Source organism: Quercus suber, unplaced genomic scaffold (assembly GCF_002906115.3).
Source record: "Quercus suber isolate HL8 unplaced genomic scaffold, Cork oak 2.0 scaffold_194, whole genome shotgun sequence".
Taxonomy (NCBI): domain Eukaryota; kingdom Viridiplantae; phylum Streptophyta; class Magnoliopsida; order Fagales; family Fagaceae; genus Quercus; species Quercus suber.
Window position 1 is genome coordinate 863,884 of NW_027069652.1, and position 21,484 is coordinate 885,367.

Genomic DNA, 21,484 nt, shown 5'->3' on the forward strand with positions numbered 1-21,484 from the left:
GACCAAATTGATTGGTGCAGTAGTGGATAAGGACGTCATTGCAAAAGTGGATGCCATTGTTGAGGTTGAAGATTACATTTTAGTAGAAGCCATTTGTAGCTCTGATACCATGAAGAAAGCTAAGCTTCTCTAAGTGTATCACAAGAAAGCTATTAAAGATTCTAGAGCAAATACTGAGAGAGAGAGAGAGAGAGAGAGAGAGAGAAGAAATTATATTTCCACTATATGAGAAATTTACACAGTACACAGAAATATATAGTCAATCAAAGAATCCAAAAATCTTGGATCACTTATAAATATCTTCTATAAAAATCCTCTAACAACAAAAATAGAATTTCCCACTCAAACCCGTGCCATAACTAACTTCTTGAAAAACTAGCTAATTGCTGCTATGCTGGCATGAGAGAAACGCACTATGTGCCTAAGTTAGGACTACTTTTGATGAAACACACCATTTGACTTAGTTGATACACATGCATTTAACATCACGTGTTATCTCTTAACTGTGTCGTTTACTTGATCATCTTCAACATGAGGAAGAGAAGGAAGGTTCCCCTATGCCTATATTTCCACTCTCAAGGCTCAGAATTAAGAGAATGTTAGCTAGCTAAACTTTACTTTAAAGTCTCAACTCTAAGGGCAAAACAGGGTTGGTTTTGTTTTGAGCTTAAAGGAGAGTTTTATAATAGTCTTTAGGTGTCCTTAATGACCAGTTTTTAGGCTAAAAGATGAGACTATGGACCTCTAAGGTGCTAAATTGATGTTTGGTTCATATTTGCTTTAATTGCCAAATATAGCCAACTATGATTTAAAGGAAAAAAATTGGTAAATGCGGAAACTTTGGGCCACAGTTAGCCAAAGTATAAAAGCTCTTTCAGAGTGAAAATTTCGGACATAAGACCTCCTCCTTGAGCTTAAGGTGTTATTAATGTCCCTTACCCACTTGGCAGCACTCATGGATTAGGCTCATGCAAAAGGTTCGAAAGAAACCGACTCATACCCTCCAAACAACACTTCCTCACTTTCCCTAATATGTCTCATGGGCTTAGGTCTTACTTAAAAGAATAAAGTATAATATAATACATGAATTGGACCTACAAAAAAGTTGGGTTTTGTTGAATCGGGCTTGTGGAAAATGTGTTACGAAAGTGGATATCAACCGAGTTCAAGTGACATTGAAAGATCTTTATAAAACTTTGTCTTCACCGTGGAAGACAATGATAATTAGAGAGACCTCATTCAAGTAATTAATTGGTCTTCTTTTTAAAATAAAATAAAATAAAATAATTAAATGGTCTAACTATCTTTTTCAGAAACAGAAAAAATAACTAGTTGGTAGATAATAAAAATCTGAATTAAAATAAAATAAAGACTAAAGGAAGCAAGAATCCAAGAATCTTCTTGGAACCTTCTAAGATTCTTAGAGGCTACATAAACAACGTAGGGGAGGAAAAGGAAACGGATGAATTAATAGTTGAAATAAACTTCTTCTTTTTTTTTTTTTGATACCAAAGAAAAACATCTTCATTAACAAAACCAAAAACAGTACACAAAAACCAGTTTAGCTTACACCTGGACAAAGTTAGGATTTAGCTTACACCTATGAACAGGGAAACAAGTGGTGATAAAAGCTAAATCAGTAACATGGCCTACAACATATCTAGGAACAAAAAGGAAGTCTATGTGAAGTCCTTGATTCCGAAAATAGTTCAAGTCTGTTATCAAAGTCCTCTGGTGCCAACTTGGTTGTTTGTAGAGCTTGCAAACTTGCGAGAGGCCTTTACAATTAGTCAAGATTAATATTCTACTGTAACCCAGCTCCAGAGCTTTAACCATTGATTCTCCAATAGCATCCTGTATTGCAAGACAAAAGGGCTTCCTTCCACAGCTAGTACCACCTGTAAACAAGTTGCTTCCATCCACCTTTGTTGCCTCATAAGGATAGCCGCTCCTTTTGGTTTTCCTGTTGATAGAAGCAGCTACTTTGATGACAAGTTGCCAATCTTGGTTAGTGAATTGTTTCTTCGATTTTTGGCTGCTACTGGAACTCTGATTGTTGCTGTGTTTAAAAACTTGCTGGTACCTGCATAAAAGAGATTGGGAGGTTAGAAGTACTTCAATAGGATTAGGATTTTTCCCTTGATGAAGAACCAAATTTCTATGGTTCCATATAGACCAAAGTGTAGTAAAAATAGATTGAAGTAGCCCCATTCTGGTAGGATTTCTAGGATCATTCTGCAGAACACAAGTCTCCACCCATTGAGAAATTGAGAGATTAAAAAAATCTGATGTTCTTATTTCTAGATTTGAGCCATGCCACACAGCTCGTGCAAAGTGGCATTTCAAAAAGAGATGACTAAGAGATTCCTCCTCTTCATTGCAAAGAATACATTTGGTGGATACAGTAATGCCCCTGCTACTCAGAACTTCAAAAACTGATAAACTTCCGTGGAGAAGTTTCCAAATGAAATTCAAGATTTTAAGGGGGAGCTTAACTTTCCAAATTCTTTCCCAAACCTCATTTGCAATACCAAAACATCTGTGATTCTGTGTGGCAGAAGGGTATTGATCTTTGAGAAGCAATTGATATGCATTCTTGACCTTATAGTCCCCTGAAATAGAATGCTTCCACAAGATTTTGTCCTCCATGTTTGGTATTCTAGAAATAGGCAAAAGCAGAATTTCCTTAGCTACTTCTGGGTGGTACAACTTCCTAACTACCTCCACCTTCCAGGATTTGGTCTCTTGGTCAATCAGATCAGCAACAGTTCCATTGGATAGATTATTTTCCCTAGAGTATGAACTGGAGCTTGGTACCAATCCGGATGAGTAAGGGGTATATGATGCCTACTTCCAATTAACCATCTGCCTTGGTGTAGAGAAGAGTTTTGGGGGGCCACAATATTCTTCCAAATCCAAGAATGGTTAGGTTTAGGTTTGTAGTCTCTTAGAGAAATGGAAGTACAATATTTCCTTTGAAAAGTTCTAGCTACAAGAGAATTTGGATTATGTTGTATTCCCCAGAATTGTTTAGCAATCATGGCTTGATTGACTAAACTGAATTTTTTCAGCCCAATCCCTCCCCTGTATTTAGGTTGGCAAATTTTATCCCAACTGATGAGATGAAGCTTCCTATCCCCTAAATCATGGCCCCACCAGAAAGCTCTAGTAATAGCGTCAAGTTTGTTACAAATGGTTGCAGGAATTTTAAGACAAGAAAAGGAATACAAAGGCATGGCTTGAAGCACAGAAGCAATCAATGTAGCTCTACCAGCTTGGGAGAGTAACTTGGCTTTCCACCCTTGCAGTTTCCCTTGAACTTTATCAATAACATCTTGATAATCCTCTACCCTTCTTCCCCTTAGTTTGAAATTGATTCCAAGGTATTTGGTTGGATATTGGACAAGGTTGACTTGAAGAGAGGAGGCAGTAGCTTCCTGGACCTCTTGAGGTGTGTTGGGGGAGCAGAAGAGGTCAGATTTGTTGAAATTAATGGCCTGTCTAGATAGTGAACAATATCATAGGATAGTCCTCTTAAGGTTGGATATATAATGTTTATCAATTTGAAAAAAGAACAAGGAATCATCAGCAAATAAAAGGTGAGTAAAAGAAAGACCATTCCTACCCACTCAGATACCTCTAATGTTCCCCGAACCTTCCTCCTTTAAGAGAGCTAGAGAGAGGATGTTTGCACAAAAGAGAAAAAGATAGGGTGAGAAAGGGTCACCTTGTCTGAGACCTCTAGTAGGAGAAAAGAAAGGAGAAGGACTACCATTGATCAAAATGGCATATTGAACTGTGGTAACACACTCCTTAATCCACTTAATCCAGCAGCTACTAAAATTCATAGATATAAGCACAGCCTCAAGAAACTTCCAATTGACTCTATCATAAGCCTTTGACATATCAATCTTTAAGGAACCATACCCTTTTTTCCTGCCTTTCTTCTTTTTCAAGGTGTCACAAATCTCATGAGCAAGCAATATGTTATCTGTAATTAAAAAAAAAAATATCTTTGCGCTTAGGGCAATGACGCAGTTCGTGAGGTTCTAACCGAGACGCATCTATTGCTGGTTGAAATAAACTTGTTTGAATTTCAAGAAAACAAAATAAAAAATATAGATTTTTTTTATTAGAGAGTTTCAATCTATGGTGTCTGTTCTTAATAATAATTTTTTATCATCAAACCAAGACACCAATCGGTTTTGGTAAAAGTAGGGATTAAACCCAAATCTCTTATTGGAGAAAAAAATTACAAGACCAATCCAATACAATTTGAGACCTAAAGCAAACACTTCAAATGGATCTTTTGAAATTAGATATTACTTAAATAATATTTAATTTACTAACCATTAATTTAGTTAATGTTCTATATTTTTTTTATCCATTATTCTCACAATTGAATATAACTAATTCTTCTTCTTTTTTAAACATGACTAATTCACTTGAGCAATGTTAAGGATACTATAAATTTAACTACATAGGTCTTACAAACTGACATGTCATCAATTAAATAAAAAAAAATTGATTCAAACATTCATATATTATTTAAGTGACACCTATCATATTTGAAAGTTCAATATGGGTATGAAACACCCTTGAACGTTTAGACCCCCAGATATAAAAATACCAATTCAAGCTTTATATCAAACAATTAATGTACGGAACATGATAACAAGCTCACAACAGAATTGATAAACAATCTAAGCCTAATATAAACACATCCACAACAGTAAATATAAGGCAAAGATAAAGGGAAGGAAGATGCAAACACACGGACAACACACGATGTGTTATTGAAGAGGAAACTGAAGTCCTCGGCGTAAAACCTCTCCGCCGCCCTCCAAGCGGTCAAATAATCCACTAAATAATGTAGTTGGGATACATGAACAGCAGACGACCCTCCAAGCCTAATCTACCCAAGTACCTAAGCCCTCCAAGCTTCTTGCTCCAATGAGGTTACGCCGAACCTATTTCTTCTTTAGCTTCCCGGATTCCGCTACTTGACCATAGCATCAACCAATGTATATTGGTTCCTTTCCAAACTACTTCCCAAAGCACCAAATGGACCTTCTCACAGACGTGGGTGTGGTGAGACAAGGGTTTGGTAAACGACCTCTCAAGGGTATGACAATGGAGAGGAAGAGAGTAGAGGAATTTGTAGAGTCTCTTTAGATGAAGATTGGGGATGAATCAATCTTGTATTTCTCTAGGGTTTTCTCTCACAAAATTCTCTCTGGAAGCTCTCGCAATATGATGAGTATAAGGGTGTATATATAGTAGGGTGAGAAGGGAATGCAAAACGTCAGTTTTTGCCAAACAGGGCAAGTTGGCAACTTGATCTCGCGGCTTAGCCAAGTCGCGAAATCAAGTCGCGACGTAACGGCCTGGCCAGACTGGAACTTTTGTCCTGTAGCGTGACAGCTGGCGTGACCCTTCAGCTTCCCAGTGTGCCTCTCACGTGCCTGCCTTTCGCGGCTTGCCAGTCGCGAACCACCCGCAAGTCCTAGTCGCGAGACTCTGTTTTTCTTGCACACTCTTGAGCTTTTCCTCACATCTTCTCACACACTACCCTTACAATTTTCTCACCTAAATACAGGGTTTCTAAGTGCTAAATTACAAGCAAATTGATCACGAAATAAAGCCAATTAAATGGTTGATTAGATTCAACCTTACAATATTCTTGCCATATCAGTTGGTAAGATTTTTTGTAGTAAAATTTTTTGTAACTTTAGCATTTTTCATTCACTTAATGATAATTTGGTTCAATTACTACTAATTTATAAATGTTTTTGGGAAAATGCTAAAAAGCTTACAAACTTATGTGGAAAATAATGTGATTGGTGACACTTCAACAACTACAAAATAATAATAAATGAGTATTTGAATTACTTATTGTAATTGATGACACAATAATTTATAAAACTTGTGTAATAAAATGAGCATCAAATATTTATATCCAACCCTTTTTCGCATTTCACCTTTTGAGTTTTGACACACTCCTTGGGAAATTGCGGTGGTGGCTGCGCTAGTAAGTGAGGGTAGTCCTCCACTACTAAGTGAGGGTGGTCCTGGCCAAAAAAAATTTATACTTCCAAAAAACATTTATACTCCTATATATAATTAGTTTAAATTGATTTATTTTGTAACCATCATGACTTGAAAAAAAAATGTATATAGATACTTACAATATATATATATATATTATATACTAAATTAACCTATTTTAATCATCCTAATAAAAATGTTGAACACCCAAATTGAGAATCACGAGAATTTGAATTTAACAAAAATAGAAGTAATGTTACATTCACAATATTTTTACAATAATTTCACCACAAATTTTATTTGGTAAGTTGTTACTAATTCTAATTTAGGCTTAATACCAACATCTTTTACCCAACAATAATAACTTATCGCATAAGATTTGTTGTGAAAATGTTGTGGACATAGCATTACTCCAAAATTAATTCCCCCCTACCCCCCACACACCCAAAAACATAATTCTTAACCCCTTAAAAAAAACTAAAATAACAACTGTGGGGGGCAGAAACTCAAACTTATATATTGAGCCCAAAGCCCTATGTGAAGGTTATTGTATGTCCGAAGATGCTAAAATTGTTGAGGAGTACTCCGCATGAAAGAAAGATACTTGGGAGTGAAGAAGATCCGTCCGAAGAGAGCACCAGCCTTCCGAAGAGATCATTCTTCTCGGATGTAAAGTTTCTCGGTCAAATAAATATCTGGGGGTTCGAATGAGCTTATTAATGACTTCAGCAATCTGGATAAGTTTTGGACATGCCTGGAGATAAGAAGAATGGAAAAAATATCTAAAAGGAAAAGCTGTCACCACCACATTAAATGCACTACATCTGCTTTTCTGGCCGCATTAATGTGGAGAAGACCCCTGGACAGTGTAACCTCAGCTACCGCCACTCACGAAAATCTAAAGAAGATACATGACATGACATACACTCAAGTAGGTACACAGATGAAGAACAAGTGGACGATGGGGATGATGGGGAAGGATGCTATATAACGAAGAAGGACTCCTGATAGAAGTGGGAGGAAAAATACGAAAGAGAAAAAAAGAAAGGCTTTACTGTAACTCTAAGAACTGTAATCATTATTCAATTTATCATAAAACCTCTTCGGACTTCAACTTATTTCGTATTCACGTGTATCTTTAGGCTGGTTTATACTTGGAGGTTATAATCAACCGTTGTAAATTCCATAATCAACCTAGCTCTATCACCCAAACTCTATAAATTTATTATTTTGGGCTTGGGCCACAAATCCTAACCCCACAATTGGCGCCGTCTGTGGGAAGAGCTTGAGCGAGAGTGGAAGCAACAGTTGATAATGGCTGAACCAAGGCAATAACCAGCAGAATCTAGGGCGTCCCAACACATAGACCATTTTCTCAATTTGGAGCAGAGGCAAGATCGTGAGGGCAGCATGCATACTACGCACCCTGAGCAAAGTCAACCACATGGAGGAAGTCACATGTCTCATGTAGAGAAGAACAACAGCATGCAACTGGAAATTGAAAGGCTAAAAAGGGAGTTACGCCATGCAAAGAGAAAACGGATTTCTTCGCATTCTGATACTGATGAGGATTGGGGTGACGAGCAAGATGTCACTTACGAGTGTAGATCTCGGACACCAATCAGTGAATCCTTTTCCTATGAAGAGGAGCACCATCGTAGGAGGCAACCCCAAAGCCTATCACGTGGAGGTGTAGGAAACGATGCTATGAGCAAAGCCTTGAATCAAATCTCTAGGTCACCCTTCACGCACAGGATCGAAGGAGCGCAACTTCCTCAGCATTTTAACTAGCCAACCTTTACCATTTATAATGGTAAAACAGATCCTGTGGAGTATGTGGGCCACTTTAATCAAAGGATGGCTGTCTACCCTAGAGATGAAGCTTTGATGTGTAAGGTCTTCCCCTCTAGTCTTGGACCAGTTGCAATGAGGTGGTTCAATAGCCTGAAAGCAGACTCCATCAATTACTACCAAGAGCTTAGTCAAGCATTTGGTTCATATTTTGTCACATGCCGAAAAATGGCCAGGCCCTTGTCTTCTATGTTATCCTTAAGCATGCAGGAGGGTGAGACCCTGAAGGCGTATTCTGATAGGTACTGGGAGATGTTTAATGATGAGACCCTGAAGGCGTATTCGGCCTCCCCACTGACCACGGTTTAAGGACGTCCTTGTCTGGTAAACCCATTACTAACATGCGTCAGCTCATGGACCATATTTAAAAATACAAAAGAGTTGAAGAAGATCAACAACAAAGGAAGGGTAAGGAAAATGTTATCCCCCAGGAGAGGAGGGATTTCAGGTCGGATAGTTATAATAATAATAAGCAGCGAAGGGATTTTTCTAGGCAACTAGGATCAGCAAATTCTCAAATAGTCAATACTGTATTCAAGGAGCCAGTCCACCAAGTTTTGGAAAAAATCAAGAATGAACCATTCTTTAAGTGGCCGAGCAAGATGGTGGGGAACCCTGAGAGGTGTAATCACAATCTCTATTGCCAATACCACCAAGACCATGGGCATACCACTGAGGATTACAGAAACTTGTGGGATCACTTGAACCAGTTAGTCCGCGAAGGTAAGTTGAGACACCTCTTACATCACTCCAGCGGCCGAGGAGGTTAGATGAATTCTGAGCCTCAGAGGAATGATTCTTCGAAGCCTCCATTAGGAGTTATCAACGACATCTTCACCGCACTGGGAAGAACATGAGCCTGGCTGTCTAAGGTTATGTCGGTAGCCCGGCTACCGGCAAGGGACTTTAGTCAAGATCTGACGAGACCTAGACCAGATATCCAACCGGTTATAGGGTTCTCGGATGAGAACAAGATTGAAACCATCTAACCCAATGATGACGCTATGATAGTCACCCTCAGAATTGGAGAATATGATGTTAAAAGGGTAATGGTGGACTAGGGTAGTGCAGTAGAGATAATATACCCTGACCTCTATAGAGGGTTAAACCTAAAACCTGATGACTTAACACCATACAGTTCTCCCCTGGTTAGCATTGAGGGAAGAATAGTCACCCCGAAGGACCAAATACGATTACCTGTACAGACTGGCTCGAAAGTAGTGGAGGTAGATTTCATTGTCGTAGATGTGTATTCCCCTTATACGGCAATTGTAGCCAGACCTTGGCTACATACACTAAGGGCTGTTTCCTCTACTTTGCATCAAAAAGTTAAATATCCATCCGAATGGCAAGTTTGTGAAATTCATGGAGATCAATCCTCAGCCAGACAATGCTTGGTGGCTGCCATACAGCACGTGCTCGAAATTGAGTCCTCGGTCAGGGCTAAGAGAGATTTATAGCAGTTAAAAAGTCGGGTATCGCCCGTCGAAGATCTAGATGAAGGCGTTAGATGTGAGGATTTAATAAAGGTTCTAATTGGAGACAATCCCGAAAGGTTCTTTCAAGTCGGATCTCAGATGCCTCTACCAGAAAAGGAAGAGCTAATAGAGTTTCTTAAGAGAAATCTTGACGTATTTGCCTGGAATCCTTACGAAGCCTCAAGAGTGGATCCAGAATTCATTTGCCACCACCTAAAAGTTAACCCATTGATTGTCCTCAAGAAGCAGCTTCCTCGGCGCCCATCTAAGGAGCATGTAGATGCAGTGAAAGAAGAGGTAATGAAGCTCAAATAAGCTAGAGCTATTAAAGAAGTTTTTTACCCCAAGTGGTTAGCAAATACTGTAGTGGTGAAGAAGAAGAGCGGGAAATGTTGAGTCTGTGTAGATTTCACCGATTTAAATAAGGCTTGTCCTAAGGACCCATTCCCTATGCCAAAAATTGATCAGCTAGTAGATGCCACTGTCGGTCATCCTCGGATGAGTTTCTTGGATGCTTTCCAAGGCTACCACCAAATACCGTTAGCCCCAGATGACTAGGAGAAGACTGCTTTTGTTACCCCTATTGGTAATTACCATTATAAAGTGATGTCATTCGGTCTGAAAAATGTAGGCTCTACTTACCAACAAATGATGACAAGGATGTTTGAGTCACAGCTGGGCAAAAGTATTGAGGTTTATATAAATGACATGGTGGTGAAAAGTAAAGTCGTTTTCGAGCATGTGAAGTACCTTGACAACACTTTTGAAATTCTAAGAAGGCACAAGCTACGTCTGAACGCTTCCAAATGCTCATTCAATGTAGGGTCAGGCAAGTTCTTGGGGTACATGGTGACACACAGGGGAATTGAGGTTAACCCCGATCAAATAAAGGCTATTCAAAATCTACAGTCTCCTCGAAATCCGAAAAAGGTTCAAAAATTGACAGGAATGACAGCTACCCTGAACTGATTCATCTCTCGGTCAGTAGATAGGTGTAAACCATTCTTCTCACTGATCAACAAGTGGAAAGGGTTTGAATGGACTGAAGAATGTGCTTCGGCCTTTCAACAACTCAAATACTACTTGGCTCGGCCACCAATTATGTCCAGTCCTGAACCAGATGAGGTCATGTTTGCCTACATTGCTGTGGTTTCCTATGCCATAAGTTTAGTACTGATATGAGTGGACCAAAGCATGCAAAGGCCAGTTTACTATGTGAGTAAGTAGTTATGTGAGGCCGAGATTAGGTACTTGCCGCTGGAGAAAGCCATCTTGGCAGTAGTACTCGGTACACGAAAGTTGCCTCATTACTTCCAAGCACATACGGTCATTGTGCTTACACAACTCCCGCTTAAAACCATACTTCGAAGTGCCGACTACACAGGAAGAATAGCCAAGTGAGGCACTATCCTAAGGGTTTTCGATATCAAATACATGTCTCACACTTCAGTCAAGGGGCAGATCCTTGCAGATCTAGTGACCGAGTTCACGGAACCTAGTTTAGAAAAAGTAACGGTAGAGAAGGACATGGATGAAAAATCGGTTGGCATGATTTCTTAACAAGGCCCCTCCCATTGGGAAGTGTACGTGGACGGCGCAGCGAACCAGAAAGGTTTTGGAGTGGGGCTAATGCTGTTATCCCCCGAAAGAATCATCATTGAAAAGTCGTTAAGGCTGGATTTCTTGGCAACAAATAACGAGGCAGAGTACGAAGCCCTACTGATGGGAATGGCTATGGTTTAAAGAATGGGAGGAAAGGCAGTGGAGTTGTTTTCGGACTCAAGGTTAGTCGTGGGTCAAGTACAAGGTGAGTTTGAGGCGAAGGATGAGAGAATGCAGGGATACTTGAGCCGAGTTAAATGTCTGCAATCGGAGTTCAAATTTTTCAGTTTGCTGCACATCCCCAGAAGTGGTAATGCACATGCTGACTCTCTAGCCACACTCGCTACCTCCTCAGCGCAAAATTTGCTAAGAGTTATCCTCGTCGAAGACTTGCATGGGCCTACCGAGGCAAGAAGAGATGTAATCCAAGTTCACCAAATTAGGACCGGGCTCTGCTGGATGGATCCTATAGTTAAATTCTTGAAAAAAGATATTCTGCCTAAAGAAAAGAGGGAAGCTAACAAAATTTGGAGGAAGGCGACCACATTCTAGCTATCCAAGGACCAGAAACTATACAAACGCTCTTATTTAGGACCATACCTGTTATGCATGCATCCTGAAGCAGCTGCGTTACTACTAGAGGAATTGTATGAAGGAATTTGTGGAAGCCACACTGGAGGTAAGTCTTTAGCTCACCGAGCCGTTACTCAAGGTTATTGGTGGCCGAACATGCAAAAAGAAGCCCATGAATATGTTAAGAAGTGTGATCAATGTCAACGATTTGCGCCGAACATACACCAACCAGATGGAGTCCTCAACCCACTATCTAGTCCATGGCCATTTGCTCAATGGGGCTTAGATATAGTGGGTCCATTCCTAAAAGCCGCAGGAAACAGGAAGTACCTTCTGGTCGGCACAGACTATTTCACCAAATGGGTTGAAACTGAACCTCTAGTCAACATCCGAGACGTAGATGTGCAGAAATTTGTATGGAAGAATATTATCACTCGTTTTGGAGTTCCTCATACTTTCATCTCGGACAATGGCCTACCGTTCGACAACAAAGCATTCCCAAATTATGGTAGTGAACTGGGGATCACAAACAGATACTCCACCCCCACCTATCCCCAGCGGAATGGACAAGTAGAAGCAGTTAACAAAGTCATAATTAATGGATTAAATAAGAGACTAGACGATGCGAAGGGCAAGTGGGTGGAAGAATTGCCACACGTACTTTGGGCTTACAGAACTACGCCTCGCAGATCTACTGGAGAGACCCCCTTCTCGATAACTTATGGGGCTGAAGCTGTCATCCCTCTAGAGACTGGGTTCCCAACTCTGAAAACCAGTTCGTTCAGTCCTACTAGCAACAATGAGCTACTAGAAAGGAGTTTGGATTTGATTGAGGAAATGAGAGAAAATGCAATGGTTCGATTGGCACATTACCAATAAAAGCTCAGGCAAGACTATGATGCCAACGTAAAACTAAGGCCTCTAGAACCTGGTGATTTGGTACTCACAAAAGTTGTGGGCACTGCAAAAAAACCTAGTTTGGGGGAAGTTAGGACCTAATTGGGAAGGGCCATATCGTATCACTTCAAGGGTTGGCATTGGGGCGTATTCCCTGGAAGACCTAGATAGTCATGTGATATCGCGCTCTTGGAATGTAAATAACCTCAAAAGGTACTATTATTAATCGAATCTTCTCTTCAATCACCATGACAATTCGTCATCCAAACGGTTCTATAAGTGTTTAAACTTAAATCCAATCATGCTTGTAGTCCTCGGACCAGATGATTTGGGTTAGTTAACACTCCTTCACGATTCTCTAAGTGTTTGAACTTAAATCCAATCATGCCTGTAGTTCTCGAACCAGATGATTTGGGTTAGTTAACACTCCTTCACAGTTCTCTAAGTGTTTAAACTTAAATCTAATCATGTCTGTAGTCCTCGGACCAGATGATTTGGGTTAGTTAACACTCCTTCACAGTTCTCTAAGTGTTTAAACTTAAATCTAATCATGCCTGTAGTCCTCGGACCAGATGATTTGGGTTAGTTAACACTCCTTCACAGTTCTCTAAGTGTTTAAACTTAAATCTAATCATGCCTGTAGTCCTCAGACCAGATGATTTGGGTTAGTTAACACTCCTTCACGGTTCTCTAAGTGTTTAAAACTTAAATCCAATCATGCCTGTAGTCCTCGGACCAGATGATTTGGGTTAGTTAACAATCTTTCACGGTTCTCTAAGTGTTTAAACTTAAATCCAATCATGTCTGTAGTCCTCGGACCAGATGATTTAGGTTAGTTAACACTCCTTCACGGTTTTCTAAGTGTTTAAACTTAAATCCAATCATGGCTGTAGTCCTCGGACCAGATGATTTGGGTTAGTTAACATTCCTTCACGGTTCTCTAAGTGTTTAAACTTAAATCCAATCATGCCTGTAGTCTTCGGACCAGATGATTTGGGTTAGTTAACACTCCTTCACGATTTTCTAAGTATTTAAACTTAAATCCAATCATGCCTGTAGTCCTCGGACCAGATAATTTGGGTTAGTTAACACTCCTTCACGGTTCTCTAAGTATTTAAACTTAAATCCAATCATGCCTGTAGTCCTCGGACCAGATGATTTGGGTTAATTAACACTCATTCTCATGCCTGTAGTCCTCAAACCAGATAATATGGGTTAGTCAACACCTCCGTATAGTTATTGTTATTGAAGTTTAACTTTGAAATGAGTCATGCCTGAAATTCTCGAATGTATTTAAATTAACTCTAACTTATGATAACATTCTCTGTGCATGTTTGAAAAGACCTGTGAAGCTTTCATATCACTCGTTGCATTCATTACTTATTAGTAATTCTTATACAAACTGCTCTTTTCAGTACCAATTTTGGTTATGTACATCGTCAGCATGATATGGTAGTTATGTTTACCTACATTACCATAATTACAAAGTACAGTTATTTGCAGCAAAAATAAGTCATAAGATACGCAACGAAGACCCCAGAAATAAAAGGAAAACCGTTTCATTGATCAAAAGAAAATAGTTTACAATCCCTTACATAAAAGAAAAACAAATATAAGTACAAAACAGAAAACACCTAAGTATCTAAGTCTTCGTTTGAGGGACCAAGGGGTCGGCAGCCTGACTGGACTGAGTTGCAGCAGCTTCTGGGGCTTGGTCCTTAGGTGCTGAAGGGGTTTTCTTCTTTCCCAAGCCCTCACCCTTATTCTTGGGTGCCTCAGCTGGCTTGTTCTAATCCCCAGGCTAACCAAACTCCTTGGAGGCCTCAAGGGTGATTGGAGGAACTTGGCTGACCAAGGATTGCTCCGAGGCCTCCTGGAGTTGTGTTGGAGAAGGGGGATCAGACCCTAGGAGCTCTTGGATATCAAGGTCATAATATATGCTCTCAGGCAGTCTCAGGTTTGAGTCCGCAGGGACCCCAGCAGTGTCTAGTGCCTTTCCCCACGTTATATCGCAGTAGTCTCGGCTGACCGAGGCAAACTGCTCAATGAGGCCTTTTTCGGTTTCCTCCAACCCCAGCTGATATGCTGCTTTTCTTTCAACCTCGATTGCCTCCTTAGCCAGTTGAGCATTCTTCTAAGCCAGCTTGGCAGTCTCCCTGGCTTTTTGAAGTTCAGCTCAAAGTTCCTCCACAAGCGCTTTCTCAGTTGCCAAATTGATCTCAGTCTCATTCAGCAGCTTGCGTTGGGCTTCGACCTGCTTCTCAGCATTCTGCAGGCCCGCATTAAGACTATTCTTTTGATTAGTCACCTCTTTGAGCTGCTCGGACAATTAAAAATATTCTTCCTTCAGACTGCCCAAAGACTTCTCTGCCTCGGACCTAGAGTGGGCCTCTGCTTGGGTTTCGATATATGTCTTTTTGTTCCACTCCTCAACCACAAAGACTTCCTGGGTAATCTGCATAATAAAGTGAAAGAGTTAGCACAAAACAAATGAAAAATTAACATTCCAAACTGAGGAGCTGGATTAACTCACTTACCATGGCCAAATCCCTTTTCAGGGACATGAAGAGTTCATACTGGCTGAAGCACCTATATGAATCCATATCTCGGGAGAGGAGCAACGGTTGCTCCAAGGCGTCAGCAACGACTCCTGCTCTCCCCCCATCATAGTTTTAAAGGGAAGTATCCCAAGAAATAGGAGCACCGTCCAATTCCAACTTGGGAGACCATGTGCGTCGCCCTCGGCGCACATCAGCAACATAAGAGTCATCTCGGCTCTCAGTAGATGAGGCCCTCTTGCTTCGGTGGTCTTTCACCACCTTCTGTTGCTTGGTTACTTTCGGTGGCACCACCTCCCTTTCTTCAGTTTCAAGGAGGAGGGGCCTTTTCTTCTTCAGATCCGGTAAGGGCTTTAAGCCAGGATCAGGAACCTGAGGTGGTGGTGGAGGCAGACTTACCACAGGTTGGGAAGTACCAGTCCCTTTCGACTCGGCCTTCTTGCCCTTGTTCCTCATCAAAGCCTTCAAGTCGGACATGTTTTCCTCTTCCGAAGAGTCTTCCGGAAGAGCAGTTATCAAAATGAAAGGATGGACACTGGATTGCCTATCAACTTCCTCCTCGGTGTCCGAAACGCGTATCACTTGAACCCTTCCTGAGGCCTCTCCGAAGGTGAATTTGTCAATTTGCTCTTCGATTGATGAAGTCGAAGAAGCAACACCCTCGCCTCCTGCCGCTAGCTCAAGGGGAATCTGTTGAACCGGCTGGACGAGCAGAGGTACACCCTGCGGGTTTGGATGTGGCACTAGAGGAAGATCGAACGGAGCCAAAAAAATCCTTCCGACCAACGTCGATTCGATTGATGCGATAGTCTCCTTGTCTTATCACGTTTCCGACCGGCTGGAAATCAGACGGTTTGGGCGTGTAACTGATAATGAGGGGAACCGACCAGAGTTGCCCATCTTCACTCACAAAAATCTCCGATTGTAGCAAGTTGTTGAGCGCGGCGGTATTGGTAAGACTCAGCCAAGGAGAGACCTGGTTTTTATCTGTCAATATCACAACAAAATTTAGTCAGAAACTTAAAAACAACAAGACCGAGAAGACAAAGTTGCAAAGAAATGTCAATCCTAAATCTACTGTTAGCAAGCCTAAATCTAGGATGCCCCCACCTGGCTCTCCTGGTTGGGTTGGGCAGTGAAGACCGTCATGCCAGGCACCCGAGACGATCAGATAGTCATCTTTCATCCCTTTGTTAGACTTGGGAAGGCGGGAGACAAGCCTAACAGTGTCGGATCGGGATTTCAAATAATATCCCGCTCCTTTCTAACTGTGGCACTCATACATATGTACCACGTCCCGCTAGGTGAGTCCCAAGCCTAGATGGCGATTCAAATCATCGATGGCTCCTAAAACCCTAAAGACATTGGGCGCACATTGCTCGGGGCTAAGCTTATGGTTTCGAAGGTAGTTAGTGGTGATGAGGCCCATAGGAATAGTCATTCCTCCTTCCAAGAAGGCGATGATGAGGATTATCACTTCACCCACTTTTCGATCTGTTAGGACTTTTTCTGGGGGGCTATATCTCAAACCCACATCTTCAGGTATGCGGTATGTGGCCCTAAACTTCTCCATTTGAGCGGAGCTGTCCACCAGATACTGGTATCTACCCATCTTAAACAAACGAGAAATGAGGGACTCTAAACACAGTGACTAGGGGGCGCTACTCGAAGGTCAAGAAGGGTGTCTGAGGAGAAGATTAAAGACGAGTATATGAGAACTTACACGAACAGGATCGAAAAATGATCTTTGAACTCGTGGAAATGCTTGTAGATTCTGGATTTGATGTCTGTAGAGTTTGGTTGATTTGAATGCCTCTGTTCGCTGGAAAGTCTGAGAATATGTAAAGTAAAGGAGGAAAAACCTCCTCTAGGGCTTTATATAGAGACAAGCGAAGGGGTAGGAGTTATCCCGCCCAAATTTTGAGGAAGAACCACGTCCGTTGGATCATTAGTCCACCGTTAGATGGCAAAGACAAAACGCCGCCTAGAGTAATTAATAGCACTTTGGAAATCTTGAAATGGCAGCAGCAATTATGAAGCGCACATATCTATGCTCCTACACGTGTGAACTAAGATATTTTTTCATTTTTGACTTTTTCTTTGTAGCAAATCAAAATCTTATTTTTTCTCCTCGGATGCGAGGGAAAAATTAAAATTTTGAGGGGCTATAGTGGGGGACAAAAACTCAAACTTATATATTGAGCCCAAAGCCCTATGTGAAGGTTACTGTATGTCCGAAGAGGCTAAAATTGTTAAGGAGTACTCCGCATGAAAGAAAGATACTTGGGAGTGAAGAAGATCCGTCCGAAGAGAGCACCAGCCTTTCGAAGAGATCATTCTCATCAGATATAAAGATTCTTGGTCAAATAAATATTTGGGGGGTGTGAATGAGCTTACTAATGACTTCAGCAATCTGGATAAGCTTTGGACATGCCTGGAGATAAGAAGAATGGAGAAATATCTAAAACGAAAAGTTGCCACCACCACATTAAATGCACTGCATCTGCTTTTCTGGCCGCATTAATGTGGAGAAGTCCCCTGAACAGTGTAACCTCAGCTATCGCCACTCACGAAAATCTAAAGAAGATACATGACATGACATACACTCAAATAGATACACAGATGAAGAACAAGTGGACGATTGGGATGATGGGAAAGGATGCTATATAACGAAGAAGGACTCCTGATAGAAGTGGGAGGAAAAATACGAGAGAGAAAAAAAGAAAGGTTTTACTGTAACTCTAAGAACTGTAATTATTATTCAATTTATTATAAAACCTCTTCGGACTTTAACTCATTTCGTCTTCACGTGTATCTTTAGGCTAGTTTATACTTGGAGGTTATAATCAACCATTGTAAATTCCATAATCAACCTAACTCTATCACCCACACTCTACAAATTTATTATTTTGGGCTTGGGCCACAAATCCTAACCCCACAACAACAATAAAAAATAGTTCAAATAACAACAAAAATAACTCAAACAACAACAAGTGAACAAATTATTCAATAAAAAGCCTATTCAAATACTAAAAATAAAAATCTTTAATCATTCAACAATAAAAAAGCCTATTCCCTAATTGTGAATTCTACTTGGTGGTGCCAGTAGTAATATTTTCTTTGGTTTTCCAATCACAACAATTTTTCTTTCCTTAGCGGTTTGGCTCTCAATTATAGAAAATATCCTCTCTCTCTCTCTCTCTCTCTCTCTCTCTCTCTCTCTCTCTCATGTAAGCAATTTCAATTTTCACTTTATCTCTTATTATTAGCGGTTTGGCTCTCAATTATAGAAAATATCCTCTCTCTCTCTCTCTCTCTCTCTCTCTCTCTCTCTCTCTCTCATGTAAGCAATTTCAATTTTCACTTTATCTCTTATTAGTATTTTTTTTTTTTCCTCTTTTTGTTTGTACAAAGAAATTGTAATATTTCATGTATTTAAGTGTTTTTCATTTTTGTGGGTTCCAATTAGCACAACTGATAAAGTTTCTAATAGTTGAATAAAAAATCTAGGATTTAATCTCCGCTTACACCAAAAATTGATTAGTGTCTTAGTCTGATGATAAATAGTTATCATCAAGAGTATGCTATAAGTTGAAACTCTCTCAAATTTTTTTTTTTTTTAATGATGTTGACATATTCAAATTGTTTTTTTATTAAATTTTATATAATTTAAATTTCTTAATAACCCCCTAAAATAAATTTCATAAGCCACCGCTTGCAAATTAAAAAAAGAAATTAGGTTGTCCTAGAGGATGGTGTCATCAAATATGTCAATGCATGTCTCTCTTTCCTACTCATTCGTCGTTAATAAATTTCCTAAGCCACCGCTTGGAAATTGAAAAAACAAATTGGGTTGTCCTGGAGGATGGTGTCATCAAATATGTCATTGCATGTCTTTTTCCTACTCATTCGTCATTGCATATGTTTATTGCGTAGAAACCGTGTTCGTCCTTAGGAGCTTGTATTTGCTTATAAGCAAATACACGTATGTAACCACATTTTCATAAGGTAAAACTTTTTCATACTTTTTTTTTTCAAAAACAATTCTTTTCAAACAACCTCATTTAAAAATAATAATAAATAACCTGAAAAATAAAGTGCACTTTTCACCTTTTTTTTTTTTTTTTGGAATTATTTAAACGGATACTCTTAAAACAATTGTTAATAAATAATTTTTTAAAAATTTTAAAGTTACTTTTTTCAGAAATATAAAAGTCTTCAAAAAAATATTTATGTTTTTTCTATAAAAGTTGCTAAAATACACCATAAACTAATAACTTTAGGACATTCGTTAATTTTAAAAAAATAAAATAAAAGCCAAGCTCTGCACAACATGACTTTAAAGACACAGTAATATAGTTGGAAATTTCCCAAGTTGGTAATTTCAAGAGGAGTGGCCATGAAAGATTATTTGACTTTTGTGCAAAAAGGATGAGTTCTATTAAAAGAGTGTTACTAAGATGGACTTCTCCTCACACCAAAATGCACATCTTGTTTATTTATAAACTCTTGATTTGATTTCAACACTTCTACATAGATCCACTACACATATACCTGAAGATGTTAAAATCCATCAAAGATTGACACAAGCAAAATGTAAGTTTAGGTATGAGAACGGATGTCTCTAGAATTACTAATACTAGTCACTAACCTGTCTGATGCACGGGAAAATTACTGAAAATGAAATCTAATGAATGCAAAGCAATTATGCAAAATAACATTTAAATTAAAAGACAAATATTAGTGAATGTCGTTATCCTTAGGTGTTTGTATTACATCTAGAGTTTCATATCTAAGTTACTACAATTAGAGCTATCCACGAGTCGGGCCGGGTCAGTTTTGGGCCCAACCCAAACTCGACCCGCCAGCGTCGGGTGGGAGGGTGGAGGAACCCGGAACTGACCGACGGAAAAATCGGTCGAGTTAGTTTCGGGTGAGGGTGAGCGTCGGTCGGGTCGGTCGGGCGCCGGAGTAAAAAAATCATTGAAATCTTTAAAATATATATATATATATGTTGCCGGAATCTGAAAATTATCGCCGGAATTTGGAAAATCCAGCCGAAATCTGGAAAATCATGCCAGAATCTGGAAAATCTCGCTAATATCTGCATTTTTTTTTCGCCGGAATCTGAATTTTTCACTAAAAATTGCTAGAATTGGCCGGATCTGGTCGAGATCTCCTCGGATCTAGCTTGATTTTGCAAGTTTGGCCGGATTTTTTATACAACTCCGGTCGGGTTCAGGTTGCTTGGGTTTTGGAGAAGCAAACCTGCCACTCGACCCGCCGGTGTCGGTTCTTGAGAACAGAAACCCACCGCCGACTGACTGGACCTTCGGTTCAGGCCAAAATCGGGTCGCCAGTGGGCTGTTTGGCCAGGTTGTCGAGCTCCGGTCGGGTCTGGACAACCCTAACTACAATACTACTTGTAGCAATTGAAGCTCACAATATAAGTATATTATATGAGGCCAAAACTTATATTATCTTCAAGCTCCCCTTAGCTTTACAGAGTCCCTAACAAAATTTCTTTTATATTGGATTTGATTTCAGAGGACTTATTCAAAATTATTTGAATTAAACCTCACAAATTAGAAAGAAAAAATAAATAACATTACAACATTGTAGCTGATTAATATACAAATAAACTACCAATTTAACATGATAAATCACTATTAGTAATTTAGAAAGCAAAAATTAACAAAATTAAAGTTGTTACCCATTAAACTTTTCATATTCTAAAGTTGTCAAACACCTATTAACAAATAACTATTGATATAAAATATTTAGTAATTACTTCAATACCGCAAGTTGTTCATGTTGTAAAAATTTTGAGAGAATAACACATCAAGCATCTTAAACTCTTTCTTGCTTGGATCCTACAAAACAATATATATATATATATATAGAGAGAGAGAGAGAGAGAGAGAGAGAGAGAGAGAGTGATGGAGACATAACATGCCATCAAAGAGACAACCAAATATGATAGTGTTGGAGGCAAAGTAAAAGATTAAAAAAAAAAATTAAAGAAGCAAGCGGTTTGGCTAGCATACCAGCTAGTCAATTTATATCAAAAGACATAAAAATCTTACAATCAAATAGAATCCATAAGTAAATAAATACATGTGGTACAATTAGATAAATAAAAGGTTTGTCAAGATGACCAAGTTTGGCAATGAAGAAGACGCAGCAGCTATTGATGAAAGTAATTTCTATCTTAAACTTGTGATAATGATGAAGATGCAACAACTACTTATTATGCAGATCTAGCATAATCTTTATTTTGATTCAACTACAACAAAAATGACAATAATTACCATAAAAAGATTATATCAAAAAACAGTCTTTTATGATATAGCCAAGAGTACAATCAAAACTAATAGAAGGAATTTTAAATCGATTTCAATGATGAAGGAGGGATTTACTTAAATGAGGAGACCAAGAAAAAAGGAGAAGTATCATGTTCTAAGTATAGTATTGAAT

General features: G+C 39.4%; 1 protein-coding gene and 1 pseudogene across 1 annotated transcript; one reads left to right on the forward strand and one right to left on the reverse strand.

Moving 5' to 3' along the window:
• Positions 1-1,566: 1,566 nt before the first annotated feature.
• On the reverse strand, positions 1,567-2,649 carry LOC111997533 (uncharacterized). The gene has a single exon (XM_024029629.1). The coding sequence runs from the start codon at positions 2,647-2,649 to the stop codon at positions 1,567-1,569; it is 1,083 nt and encodes a 360-aa protein (XP_023885397.1).
• A 1,362-nt stretch (positions 2,650-4,011) lies between these two features.
• Positions 4,012-4,137, forward strand: LOC111997587 (U4 spliceosomal RNA; annotated as a pseudogene).
• Positions 4,138-21,484: the final 17,347 nt, after the last annotated feature.

What these genes read in the sequence shown, in the direction of transcription:
- LOC111997533 (XM_024029629.1), bottom strand. Translation starts at nt 2,649, where the DNA reads ATGGAGGACAAAATCTTGTGGAAGCATTCTATTTCAGGGGACTATAAG.